General features: G+C 40.9%; 1 protein-coding gene across 18 annotated transcripts in view; it reads right to left on the bottom strand.

The window, feature by feature from the left end:
* Nucleotides 1-14,559, bottom strand: part of DMD (dystrophin) — a 1,298,312-nt gene that overhangs the window by 66,829 nt on the left and 1,216,924 nt on the right. For all 18 annotated transcript variants that reach the window (XM_075033523.1, XM_075033524.1, XM_075033521.1 and 15 more), the window contains 2 exons: nucleotides 11,878-11,939; nucleotides 136-210 (listed from right to left, as the gene is read on the bottom strand). In XM_075033523.1, coding sequence (XP_074889624.1) covers nucleotides 136-210; nucleotides 11,878-11,939 — 137 coding nt within the window. The remainder of the gene's footprint in view (nucleotides 1-135; nucleotides 211-11,877; nucleotides 11,940-14,559) is intronic.

Consider the following 14,559-nt stretch of genomic DNA (forward strand, 5'->3'; position numbering starts at 1 on the left):
AAGAGGTTTCCATGCAGCAAGTAGAGCTGGGGATATGTGTGGGGCTGTTTTTCTGCTTCTGAAAGTTGCAAGTAAACTTGGTGTGTTGATCATAAAGTCTTCCTGGCAGCGGGTGAGCCAGAGGCACATACTTACGGCAGAGGGCTTTCTGCAGCCTGCGGAGTTTCATGGCAGTCCTGTACGCCGAGAACCTGACGTTGTTCAAGTCAGCTGTAGGGAGGAAATATTAAAATAAAAGATCAGCTTTACACCTTAGAAATAACCAGACTCACAAAGACATTGTTAAGTTGAACTAGAAGATTATACTCATTGGTGAAAAGAACAGTGGAAAAAAAAAAAAGTATGTTAGAAACTCTACTTCACTGCGCAAAAGCCCTCAAAACTTGACAATCAATCATCCAAAAGAAAAACACGAAGTCCTAAAGTGTTACTTCCTTTCGTTCAAAGGCACTGAACTCAAGAGCACTTGAAAGGACAACATCAGTGGCTGCAGCAGTGTTGTCTGAAAAGACCGCAGCCTTTCACACCGCAGGCACTGTGAGAGAGATAAGAACCTGAAATTCCTCCTTGTCTGCCCATTGCGCCAGCTGGGCTGCGTGCAGGCAGCCCCAAGAGAAGAGCTCTGCCCAGGAAAAAACAGGCGACTCTCAGCTACTGCTAAAAAAAAAACAACTTTGAAAAAAACCCGATGAAACTTTTGTGCTTTCCACCTAAGCAGATCCCAGCCATGCCCCGAGATGTAGAGCCTTCCTGGCAAGAAGCTAGCACACCCAGCCAAGTGTGTTCCCACCTCCGAAACAGCAGGGAACGGCACCCGGCTAGGAACACACGGCGTGGCGTGATTTTTGCTAAAGCCTTCCTTCTCACCTGGTTAACAAAACGAGGACATCAGCACAAGTCCCCGCTGAACAGTTGGCTTGCAAAACCTCCCCGGACAGCGCAGGGACAAGGCAGGCCACACACCAAACCAGTCACACCACACCAGAACAGAGAGGCCTCTCAGCGCACGGGAGGCTCGGTACCGGCTACCTGGACGTTATTCTGCACCAAATTGTGGTCATCTCCACAGCCAGGCACAGCAACTGGTCTGTAGCCTAAGAAGTGAACATTAGACAAAACTGAAAAGAAAGGAGGGGCTGTCTCGGACCAAATCTGGCCAGGAAACTACATTTTCATCTTTCTCTTCTGTGAAACCAGACTGAGGAAGATGCGCTTACTCTAATCTTGTCCCTGGCTTTGCTGAGGGTGGCCCTTGGGCAAACCCCATTTACAACAAGAATGAAGATAAAATTCACTGAAAGCGAGATTGAAACTACTCTGGCTGAATTCTTGCCATCAGTAGCAGTACATTGGCTAACTCGTAATTTACAACTAGATTTGGCATACCAAGACTACAGTGCGGATACGCCACCGCTCGCGTTACTCAGAATCAAACTAGGGATGCAGAAGTGAGTGCGTAAACCTGGCAAAGAGCTTTTGTTTACGCGAGTAATCAACAGATACCTAAGCTAACTGCGCGCTACTTCAATCCGGTACCTTCATCGAAGAGAACCCCGGTAAGCCATCCAGGTTGCCGGTTTGGGGGCGAGTCCATGAACTGATGCTGTTTCCCGAGTGGCACTGCCAGCACCTCCCAGGGATTCCACGGGGCAGCTGCACCGGGAACCGCAGAGTGGTGAGGGGCACTCTCGTGTGCTCAGGGCGGTCACCCCCACCGATGAAAAACCAGACTGCTGCTGGCACAATTTTGGCCCTGTCACCCACCCAACCAATTCCTGGGCACAGGTGCTCCTGGGCATTTAAGTGGTCTAGGGACCATTCCCAACAGATTGGTTGGCATCTTGTAATTTAAGGGTTTTCTAGCACTGAAATGGACTGTTTGTGCCAGCCAGTTTCAGCACCCAGCAGCACTGCTGAATGCATTTAATTAACTGATGAAACCCATGGCGCCTAAGGAGTTAATGATGGGAAAGTGTTTGGAAAAGGTAAACTACTATGTAAATACAAAAAGAACATTAATAAAAAATATACTGGCTCAGAATAAAGGTCCATTTAGCCCCATAAGCTGCCTCTAAGCCCGGCAGACTCTTAGAGAAAGAATATGATGAAAACCAGGGCAAATAATACAAAACAGTTCCTTGCTGGCATATGCACTGGGGCGCTATAAAGCTGTTTGCAATGTGGTAGCTTGGGTGTAACTATCCCAACATCATTTACAATGCTGTACAAGTGCAGGTAGCAGAGGGAATATAGTCTCGATTACATTAATTTTAATTAAGCTGTTCTGAATGAGTAATTTGAGGTTTGATAATTCAGTAGTTTTGTATACCTTAATAAAAGCTGTGGAACATTTCTAAAACATGTTTTACAGCAGAAGGGAAAGTTTCAGCTTTGTGTATCATTTCTTTTTCTTTTTACAGTTCCATATACCTTTTTAATGGGCAGTTCCCCTGTGTATTGCTCCTGCCAGCTCCCTCTCTCACAATCATCCTGACAGGTCCAGAAGCCTTAATGTGGTGTGGAATAGAGTGAGCAATTTAAACTAAGCGGCTTAATTTGTCTTGAAGGGAAATTAATAAAGCAGTCTCTCGCAAACACACAGTGACTTCAGTTACATTTTGTACCCTTGTTGTAAATCTGCACTTGTATTCTGGAAAAAATTAGATTATGGCTCGCATTTGATAAAATAAAGAATGCTTCTCTAAATTTTCCCTGAGTATTCTGAAAAAAGCTTCTCTACTTATTATTTACAATTTAAGAAATATTAGGAAATATATATATGCATATTTCAGGCCCTGATCAGGGCAGAAAGTACAATCCATGAAGACACTTAATCCTGAAAGTGCTGTAGTTTACACCTATTTTCCTGCGTATGTAACACACACTGAATTTATTGTCAACCTTCATGACATTGCTGCCAAGAAGCATCTGCTGTAAATGATCAACAAGCATTGTCAGGAGTTAGTTTCAAAGCCCTCAACTCAGGTTTTGAGAAAGTAGCAGCAATGTCATCTTCTGACTGTACATGCTGTGGCCAAGCGTAGCCGTCGCATGCCTCCACTCCCACCCTTCGTTGCTGTTACCAGTATCGGCCCATGCCCAGTTGCTGTCCCCGTGTCAACTGCTCACCTCCCGTCTTTGCTATGCCACCACCTCCATGCTCCTGATGGACAGCTCTCTTACCAGGTGGTGACAGTCACTTAAGGTCACTGGATCTTAATGATTTAGCTTTTCCCCTCCCTACTCCTATGAAACTGCTGGTGGTGTCTTACCTCCCCTGGAGCTACTTCTGGAACAAACAAACGTGTTGCTCTCTGGAGCAGGGAGGGGAGCCCAGGCCTCTCCTAATTGCGTTCAAAATATCTCCCTTGCTGGTATATGACCCCATTTAAATAAACCATAGAACATCAGACTGTCAGGGAATGAGAGCTTGTCACTAGGCTCAGGAGCGCTGGAGGTAACGTCACCACTAACAGCGATGGAGGAGACTCCGAGCGAGGCAGCGCAAGGCACTGCCGGGCCACAAGCCGGCCGCAGCTGCTGGGAACATGCCGAGGAGGGAGGAAGGAGGCTCAAGCAGCAGCGGCCTCCCGACAGCCTATGGAAACTCCTTCTCTGTGGGTTGGTTTTTTTTTTTTCCCTTCCTGGGTCCCAAGGGAAAAAAATGCAATGCTTTCTCCACTCCCGAACAACCCGCTAAAAGAGTCAGGACCCACTAAGCCTTAACTCCAAAGCTTTTATCATCTCTGAGCAGGTTGGAGAGCTCAGTATAGCACGCAAGCTTTCCTGCAGCCCTTTCCTCTCACTCCTAGAAAGTATGCGCCATCTCGTCAACCAAATGAGGTGGTCAGAGGGCTGAAAAGCCCTTAGAGTATTTGAAACTTTTCTAACTTGTTTAATGATACTCCCAGTCCTTGTTGTGCAGGAGGTAACATTCAAGCTTTGAACAAAAAAATGTAAATGCTCAAGAGCATAATCTGTTTATTGTCTGAAACAACGATGTAGTGGAAGAGGTCACCTGGCCCCTGGAAAGGAACAGACTGAGGAAAGGATCACACAGGAGTATTTGGTGACACTCACAGAATCATAGCATGGTTTGGGTTGGAAGGGACCTTAAAGATCAGATTAAAAAATCCCAGAGCAAAGAGAAATCATGGGTCTCCCATCACTCAGCCATGAACAACCTCTCTGTTCAAGGGAATATAAAACTTTCTAGGGGAGAAGATTTAAGATTGCATTACAGAAGACCCATAAGACAGGGCAGGTGCTTACAGCTGATGCCTTCACAACAACGAACAATTCCCACCAACACAGCAGTTAAGATCTCTCCACGATCTTCCTAAGTTTCCGCCGCAGCCCTCCCACTGTCATGGCGAAAGGAGTTCAAAGAGCTGAAGCATCAGTGAGTGTCAGAAATTAGGAAATCTCCTTTCTCTGCTTTCCTCTTTTCATTATAGACATGACAAACACCTCCCTTTGCTTCACTGCAACTAATGCAGTAGGGAGAAGGTTATCTACATAAGTGATTTTCTCCATGTCCATCATGTGCCTACAACATATGAACATGTTCATATTCTTATGTGCATTCATATTAATATGAATAACATTGAACAAGAACTAGTACTCTTATTATGCATGCAGCTTTAATGAAGAATTCAGACTGCTGATAGGAATAACTCAAATCAGAAATATTATGGAAAGATGATCAGACAATTCAATACTAGCCTTTTCTGCATAATTCTGCATGTTGAGAGAAATCTCAAAAGGTAAGGGCTATGTTCTTTCACAAAAGAGCTAAGACAGCCTAATCAACATGCTTTCCAATGTTGTAATTCTACACACTATTGTAGAAACAGCTGTAATTACACATTGCAGATCCTTTCGCCAGTGGATCATCAGGTAAAAAAAAAAACACTCATTTGAGAAGCAGTCATTGATTTGTATCAAAAATGTGAACCACCTGCTGGAACATCCCACTGACTACTGACACAATATCAACAAATAAGAAGTTGTAGATTTATTTTACTTTTTTTTTAAATCCTCCCATGCTAAATTCCAGATTTTACACTGGGATATGAATATTAAGAGGAAAAACAGATCCTCATATTCTTGAGCCATACTGCACAAAATAAGTTGGTAAGCAACTAAAAGCAATAAACAAATTAAAGAAGAACAATATGTTTTTTAAAAGAACATATTTAACAAGAGGTTTAGCATCCAGCATGGAGGGATATTTGTTTTTATTCTCAAGTAGTCACACCTATAACCCAGACAACAGACTTTAAGTAAGGTGTTATAACTGAACTGCTTTCCACGGTGGTTCTTAAACACACTAACCCCCCTACAGTTGTTCCAGCTGCTAAGAGTGCTGAATGACTGGGATGCTTCATTTGATAATGTACTGTCCTCTACGACAGACTAACGTCACTGAGTGTTTAAAAGCTCCGCGATGGGCCAGACTACCTCCTGTCAAACGTTGTTCATGTTATTTGTCTCTCTCACACACCAATATGATCACCAATATGATCTGAAGGCATCTCAGAAGTCCTTTCTACCTGGAAACCACCTTTCTTTTTTTACTTTAAAGAGGGTTACTTGTATATATTGTTGTGAATATTACTATAATTGCTTTTTAATTAATGAGGACAAAACACAGTCATTTCACTTCATTTTATGGACAGCAACTTTCTTACTGTCTGGACACTATCAAACTGAAAAGAGCAGCTTACATGCTTCAGGTGATAACTACCTCAAGAGTAAAATTTGGCAAGTTAACTAAATTCTTTGAAAGAAATTAGATGTCATCAGGTCAAATCCTTATCTTCATTTGATAAGATGTACAGAGTTTTGAGGGGTTTTTTACTCTCACTTATTTGCAAGGAAAAAAATGTGAACGTACAGTGATATACTTCAAAACCTAAAAGTCTTACTCAGCCATAGCTTGTGACATGCTCATATAGCTGTTCATAAATACAATGCCTGCAGTTGATAAACTATTTTGGGAATTACATGTCACTGTTGTCTCTGACAATGCCTACCCAACAGAGGTTAAAAATGGTTTACTGTACAGTCCTGAACAGACCATAATTCCACTTCCAGCCACTAAGCTTTCATGTTTCATCAGACATTAATGGCACTCTGACTTTTCAAGAAGCTTCGTCTCACATCGATTCAATGCGGCTGTGATTCCCTGACCGGCTGATAAGAATGCTGGGTTTCTTGCCGCTGCCCCAAACCTGTATATAAATCTTTTAATGATGCCCTACAGTGACATATATTGCCTCTTTAAGAATTGTAATTTAAAAATGCAAATGAGACAAATGCACAAAGGAAAGAAATTAATCAAGTAACACTGCTTAATATCAGTTGAGTCTCAGCCATTGACTCTTTTATTATAACAATAATTAATGCTATCATCTACATTGCTTTGAGAATAAGTAACGGTAAACAGTGTTATTATACATACAGCTTAACCACTTTCCATGAAACAATACAGCACGCTGTACTAGACCTGTCCCGCTGAGTAAAAAAGCTGATAGTGTCTCTGCAAATTAGTAAGTGGGAGGTACCCAGGGCACCAAAACACTACTGATTGCATCTAGACCAAGTGGATGAACACCACAGCATGTCCCAGCATCCCCATAACCAGACCAATTGATATGATCTTTGGGAATTCAGTCTTAGCATGTAATGGCTTTTCTTCAGCCTACAAACCCAAAGGTGTAAGAAAGGATATGATGTACGCTTGGGTTATAGCCCATTATGGGGTTGGCATGTGAGTAGAGTTTGCAGTCAGAAAGGTCAGAAACCCTTCATGTACACTAGATGAGAACTAACCATAATGGAAAATCCTAAAATAAATAAATAGAAAACAAACAACTTAAAAAATATTAATGAAACGTGTCCTTTTGCAAACCAAGACTGCAATACTCTTGAGCAAATGTTCCCATACTGGTCATCTATTCTATAACAGAACGTTACTTTGCTCCCTCTATAATACCCTCCTTCACTGCTAATACACCGATGGTTTTATTTTCAAGGGATGCAAGATTAACTTCTACCACCTACCTTCTATTTCTCTGCCTTAGTTACTTTTATTGCTTGTTAGGTCTATGCCTACACAGGATGCAATCACACAGTTAGAAAGATGACCTGCTCTAGGTCTGACTACTATCCAAGGTTGACAGAACCCAACCAATCCTATTTTCTGAAACAAGAAGTTTTATTATTCAGATTGCAGTTAGCTTGAAAAGGACATCAGTGAATAAGCAAACTTTAAAGAAAGACCGTATGTATTGTCTCACCAGATTTCCTTAGAAATCAAACGATTGGTGTGTGCAATAGGCACATGTCTTACTAGTACAAACATGGAAAACTATTAGTTGAATATGAATAAAACCTCATAGCAAATACATGGTTTAGTAGTTTGTAATAAAAACTATTATGGCAGAGGGGCAGTTTAGCCTCTTCAGGAAGCATTTCAGAAGGACAAATCAAAAAAAACATACCAAAAATGATAAAGTTTATCCAACTCGGGTCATTTGGAGCTGGAAGCTCACATTGCTGCACAAGAGCAGCCAGCCACAAGATCAACACTGCAGCTGCTGCCGAAAGCCCAGCGGAGGCTCAGAGGTACCTTCTTGCATTCTCCCACCTTGTGTTAAGCAACTGCGACATTTCTTCCATGTACTCCGCATAGAACTGCCCCCTCCATCCCTCCAAATTAAATGGAAAGCTGTCACCAGTGCACTGCAGTCTAAAAGGGTGGGGGTGTTTTTCACTCTCTTGTCTTGCCTCCATGTATTAGGAGAGATAAACAGATGCACACGGCAACATTTCTGCCTGCTACTGCAATTACTGTTCACAGTGACACTAATGCACCTTGAGACTCGTACTGACATTACATGGGAAGGCTGGAGGAGAGGGACGCTGACGGTATGGCACGACAGGCCAAGTTCTCCTGGGCCATCACTGCAAAGGTTAGAGTCATTTTCAGCTTAAAGGCAAAATACTATCGTTCTGAGCAAAGCTGCCTGCCATTAAATGTTCACTCTCAGAAGATAATCTGAAAAAAATTAAGCAACCCCAAACTACTTTGATTCCAGCTCTTCCCATCTCTCCTCTCACTCAAAGGTCCTTGAACTCTCCCGGACAATGAAATAACACGAATTCTCATTTTAGTGATGCCCTGGAGCCATCATGAAGGATGAGAAAATTTGTAAGGGAGCTGTAAAAAGAACAGTGTAAGAAAGCAGATCTGCTGCAGGGGAACTGCTTTTGGAAAGAAAAGCAGCTGGAGCGATTCTTGGTAATTTGAAGAGTATAAGAGGGAAGTTAGAAGAAAATGGAAGTAGTTCATAACAGTGTAAATACAAATCGGGGGATGTCTGTCATCCTCTGAACCTTTGAGACTTGCATATCACATATTTTTACTACCTTTCCTATTTCAGCATGTATTTTTTCCCTGTGTTCTTAAATTACAAAATTTCTTCTTAATTAATCTATACCAACATCTACTAGATACAGTAAATGATACAGCTAAGGTCATTGCTGCAACTACCTGTTGCCACTTTGACTTGACCATTAAACAACAATTAAGTCATGTAATACTGATGGCTTATTATGTAATTTTAAGTAGCCATAACTTTAAATGAAGAGTGAAAATTTCCCAACTTGAGTCAGGAATAGATGCTTCATTAAAACTGACAAAATTGCTATGCTGTTTAAATAATAAAGAAGAGCAGTCCAGAACAAGCACTTTAGTTTCTTAAAGGAAAAACTTCTGTTAAAAGAACAACCAGTTAGAAATTTCTGATACACATATTAAGTTTCAAATTAAATATTTTACAGTTTACTGATATCTTTATAAATGGCCATGCTTCAACAAATGAGCTCGAAGAGTATTTGAGAATACTTCCTTCATGGGCAGGTTATTTTATAATTTCTTCCTGTGGGTTATTTCTGCTTTCTCTGATGCAGTCCCTACTGAAAACAGGATACATGACTTCCTGGACCAACAATCTGATCAGGTACAAAAGTGTACGCAGTATGTTCCTACCTTCTTTTATTAGTACCAAATAATGTTCCCAAGTAATCTAGCTTAATTTTTATAAATAGACAAACCTCTAAAGACAGAAAGTAGAGGCCAACAAGTTTCAAACTTGGAATTCATCTATTTTAGAAAAATGTAATGCAGCAATTTGTAGGTGTGTGAATTGGATATGTGAAGAATAAAACTAATATTACTCCTTTTTTTGGCATTACCTTGTGCCAGGTTGCATCTTCCTTATTCACTTAAAAAAATTAAGCTTTCAGTAATTTGTAAGAATTTAAATTAGACATAAGGATCCCCTAGCAAATTATGATATACTGGCACCAACTGAAGTGTGGTAAATTTACGCAAAGGTAACACATCAGTCAGTACCTGGGATGTATAGAGAGCTACATCACATAGCTCAATTATTCCCTACAAGCCAAGTGTAGGAGTTGGAAAATGGAAATGAAAACTCTTGACAGCATTGATGTGCTTGGTCTCACTTTTTTGCCTTTACCTGGATTGCAGAATTCATGTTTTCTACCAGATTTTTAAAACGTATACATACTAAGCTCTTTACTAGCTTCTTCATATGAATGAGAAGTAAAATTTGGATCCTAATGTGGGAAAAATAAAAGGATCTAATGAGTATGCAACACAAAATCGACTTTAATAGCATCTTCTCAGATAAAATATTACTGAAGAGTCTGAAAAGACTTCAAACATCCCATTATTACCGTTTTGACCGGAGGCAAAGCAAAGCAGTGAAAATACATCAAGGGTTCTGTTCAAGACTAAACGGGTTATGCTTGTATTATGCAATTTCTATGAGAGTTAGGCAATGACGAATACACCCAACTCAAAAATAAAATAAAATTGGTAGGTTCTTCAGTAGCACTTTTATCAAAGCTTCACCCCATGTGGCAGGGCACAAAGAATCACCTTGTTTAATCTGTTTGGTAGACATACATGAACACCTAAGTTTACTAACAAAAATACACATTATACATCCCTTGCTAAAATCAGCATCACTTCCATATTAATGAGCATTTGGTCTCAACCCCAAAAGAGCTAAAACTAGCCAGAAAGAGGACTGCCCTTTTGGACACTCCTTGCTCCTGAAAAGGAAAACAGCAGGATTTTCTAAGAAAAAGAAAAAGAAACAAAATCTGCCTAAACATGTTCCTTCTTTATCCAATAAGAAATAAGGATATCTTAAACTTGACATTTGGGTGATACTGACAGCGATAAAACTCCGTTAAATTAAATGCAAACTGACTTCAGCAGTCACACATCTTTTGAACCGTTGACCTGAACCCATCAAGACGCTTTTCTCCCTCATATATAGTTACCTCTTCACTTCTTGACATTCAAAAGCACTCTAGCTGAAACCAGGAAATAGCAGAAGAAAAGCAGTTGCAACAGGACTTTAGGTCTGACCAACAACAGTATCAGAAATATCATGGAATCTCTGGATCAAAGAAGATTGTGGAGTCAGAGTGCGGTTCAATTAACAGGCAACTGTTTGAAGATCTACCTGTATTAAACGGATGTCTGCATGTGCAATTACTATTTGTCCTCAATCTTTTAAACCACTCACTTTAAGAGCAGAAATATAAAGGAGACAAACAGGGTAATACGTTATAATTAAATGGCAAGTCAATACTTGTCTGCTTTTGCATTTGGTTAGCCTAAACTTACATATCTTATAACCCTTTTTGACATACAGAGCTGTATTCTGGTTAATTTTTAAACAAATTGGTGCCACAGTGCTAATACTGTAAGGAAAAACATCTTCACACCGTTTCATTTCATTTTATCATATCACTTTTCTAAAATTATTTTTGGTATGCCTTTAACTTCAGAGCACCGTAAAGATACCTGAGTTCACTTGAAATAGATCATGCTGGCATAATGAGACTGTTTTCAGCAGCTAAACTAGAATTTAGCAGGAGATAATTTAAGCTATTTTTCACCATGGTAAATAAGCCTGCACTGGATGCTAGATTTGACTGCCCTACTGCTCAAGCTGGCTCATTTAAAGCTGGTTTATGTACATGTGCTGTACAGACGTAACCTCCTTTATGAATGCAGCATATTCACTGATATTTCTTTTAGAGAAATAGCTTAATTTTTATTATACCCTCTATTATTTATTAACAGAACCATTAAAAGCAAAGAGTTAGCTATTAAATGGTCTGCCAAGCAGCCTATACTAGAGCATGGATTGACCTATTTTATCTTATAGACGTGCTTCTGTTGATAAAATTCAAAGCTGCTAAAAAATTAAAAAAAACTCCACCAGAGAGGCACATCTGAAGTCATAATAAGCATGCAATTTGGGTATTCAAAATGACATCATGACAGCTGCCGTGCCTTCCAAGTATTGAAAGTGCTTTAAAAATAAAGCAGTGGTAACGCAGTTTGGCAAATTGCTTCAATTGGCTTCCTACCATCCAAAAGTCAACATTAACAGCAGCTTGGTTTGATTTTTTTCATCTGCCTTTTGTAAAGTAGATTAGACAGTGCAAAGATTCAGGATTTTCTTTTTTTTTTTTCATTTCTGTCCCAGTCTTTCAGTAAGAGTTTGCAACAATGCACCCAAATTACTTCGTAAACCCAGCACACATTCCAAACGTGCTAACTGAAATACTGTTTTTTCCACTGCATGTTTGAAATGTGTTATTATGCTTTACATATTTCCCTTGCAGAAAATTTTAATCTTGATAAAAGCACTGCCTGTCGCTTTCATTTAATTTTGTTTTTTACTACTTCTGGAAACCCTTGCCTTAAAAATTCATTCGATTGGAAAAAACCCCAAACAACTGGTATAGGTATCTTACCTAAAGACTGGTAAAGCTCAGTCATCTTGGGATGATCCCAGCAGGTCGTTTGCGTCTCATGGCTACAATACAAAACGTGAAAGTTAGTAAAGTAAAATTGCTCTCTCCATCGCACAGTGAGTGATTCAGGTTGCACATCAGAGCACGGTGCCAGACCACTGCCCGCAGCCTGCGCTGCTCCAGCGGGAGGGGGGTCTCAGCAGCGGTAGCCATGCCTTCTTTCACCATGAGGCATTAACTCAGAGCACTTTATTTAGGCATGGGCTCAAGAAACAAAATTAAAAGTAGCGCTAATATTAAAAAGACAGCAAATACTCAGATATGCCATAATGTTTTGAGGAATTTGTAAGCACACCGATCAATTCTTAAAAAACTCCTTGTTTTGTACCGATCGTTCTCCGGTTCCTCCAAACTAGAGGAGAGACATTTAAAAGGGCTTAGTTCTTAAAGCATTTATGGATATTCTGACCAGATACTGAGATCCGTGGTATTTTTGATCTGCTTTCCCCTACGTGCTCTTTCCATGCTTTCCCACATGGCAGGTAAGAGCTACCCAATGCAGCAGCTGCAGTCCTTCCTTTCGGTCCAAACACCTGCACTAAAATCCCCACGCAACAGCCCACTGATCCACCACCAGCTTATACCGCTTTTCAGGCCAATGCGTTGCACCCTCCATATTTACGGTCTCTTTTAGCAAAGACTACTGCGGCTCCTCTTGTTCCCCGGGACTGTCAGGCCCTTTCCCTTGCCCTGGAGGTTCCTGTGCAGTGTCAGGTGGCAGAGCTGTTGGGAAGCCAGGGAAAAGCTAAAGTGGGGTTATGAAACGCTGCAGTATGACTAGAATGTAAATTGGACAGTCTCTGCATTGAGGCTAGCAGTCTTCAGCTTTGCAACACAACATGTTGCCAAAAGACACGCAGTGTGAGAAAGCCAACAAAATGAAGTCTTAGTGAGTGTAGTAGCAACTCATGTCTCCTAAGGTTACACATTTTATGATTTTTTTTTAATGTCAGCATAGCTAACATGATCATGTTTCCATTAATGTAAAACATTTGAAAGAAAATTCTCCTTATCTATCCTGTAGCCAATAAAGTCCTGTTCATACAGAATTCTAAAAGACAACCATGAGTATTCATAAAAAAATAATCTGGAAAGCTTACGTAGCCCACAGTTGCTAGCAATCACATTTGCAATTTCTGTACTTAATAAGCAGACATCCTGGTTCCAACACGCACACATCATTTGGGAGAAAATACGAAGGAGAGCAGGACCTGATCCACAGCACTGTTGGAGCTCCTGGAGCACACACCTTCCAGCTCCAGAAGACTAAACCACAACCCAGCCAACGGGTTGAACGCACCTCTACACCCAACCTTGGGCTGGAAGACTGATACAATGACGTTGTTTTAGAGAACAAATGGTCCTTGAGTTCTCTTCTTGAGGCAGCAATGTTCCCAAGTACACCTTTACACTTTATAGGCTAAGAAGGGGTAAAATTTTCAATGAATCACTTCAACACCACCCCTACTCAAAGAAAAAAGAAAATCGTGACATGTTTCCTTAGTATGATTTAATTTTGGTCTTAAAAGACAGGCTATTTATTTGATCCATGTAAGTACTTTACTGGCCCGGTAACCTCTATATATTCAGTAGCTTACTATATATAATACTTACAGATTTTGCTCTGTAACTGCAAGAAAGAATGAAAGGGATCACAAGCATTAAGCATAAGGAAAAAATGCTGCCATAGCACTGCCCTAGTTGAGCACAGGCTTTTAAACAAGCCCTGTCTCATCAACCTCAGCATCCCCTCCCCTTCCTAATTCCTGCGGTGGCTGAAGGCAGTGAAAGAGGGAGGAGGACACTAGAAGAGCAAAAGCGGTCTTGTTCTTTGCTCTGGTAAAAAATGAGTCCTGCAAAGGGAGGTGGCTGCAACCACATTCAGAAATCTCAGCCTGGTCTGTTTTTTTTAAATGCAGAAACTGGGTACCTTCAAGTGAAAACCTGCAGATCCGAGCCACCTGCACCTGAGCTCCTGCATTTCCTACCATGGTTGGCATGGGCAGGTTCTGCAGAGAGAATGTAGCACCAGCAGCTTTTACCATACTGGGGTATAAAGTGCATTTTTGAAGAAAAACAGAAACGGTTTTGTTTACATATTCAGTCCCTAAAAACTTGGCTACCTGAATGCTCTGCTTATACGAGAGCAGCCCAAAGGAAAAGAGAAGGGAGCGTATGCATCGCAAAAGAATGCTGTAGCCAGAAATGTCACGATTCAGGTGAACGGACTGCAGAGCCAAATATACATTCAAACCCACAGACCTGGGACTGCGGTTTGTTCGCACCCAGTGTCAGTCCCAGATCAACAGCTCCCCATGCATGAGCCTGGCCACCCTGGTTTACTTCCCCACGGGCAGGTAGCCCCAGAAGCGGGGAATATTTGAGTAGCAACTATACTATGGTTTGTATGCCAAATCATGTAGAAAAAATGAGAAAAAGAACTTATGCACGCAGTTACAAGAAACCTCTGAAAATAATCTGCCTGACCTTCCCTATGAAATTAGTTTGGCAGCCCCAGATTATTCTATGGATAAACTAGACTACTTCAGACTCCATAGCTGTTAACCTGGTAGCCTTCAAAGGTACTGATTCCCCATTGACATATTTAAAAGTCATGAGATA

Source organism: Buteo buteo, chromosome 8 (genome assembly GCF_964188355.1).
Source record: "Buteo buteo chromosome 8, bButBut1.hap1.1, whole genome shotgun sequence".
NCBI classification, from domain to species: Eukaryota; Metazoa; Chordata; class Aves; order Accipitriformes; family Accipitridae; genus Buteo; species Buteo buteo.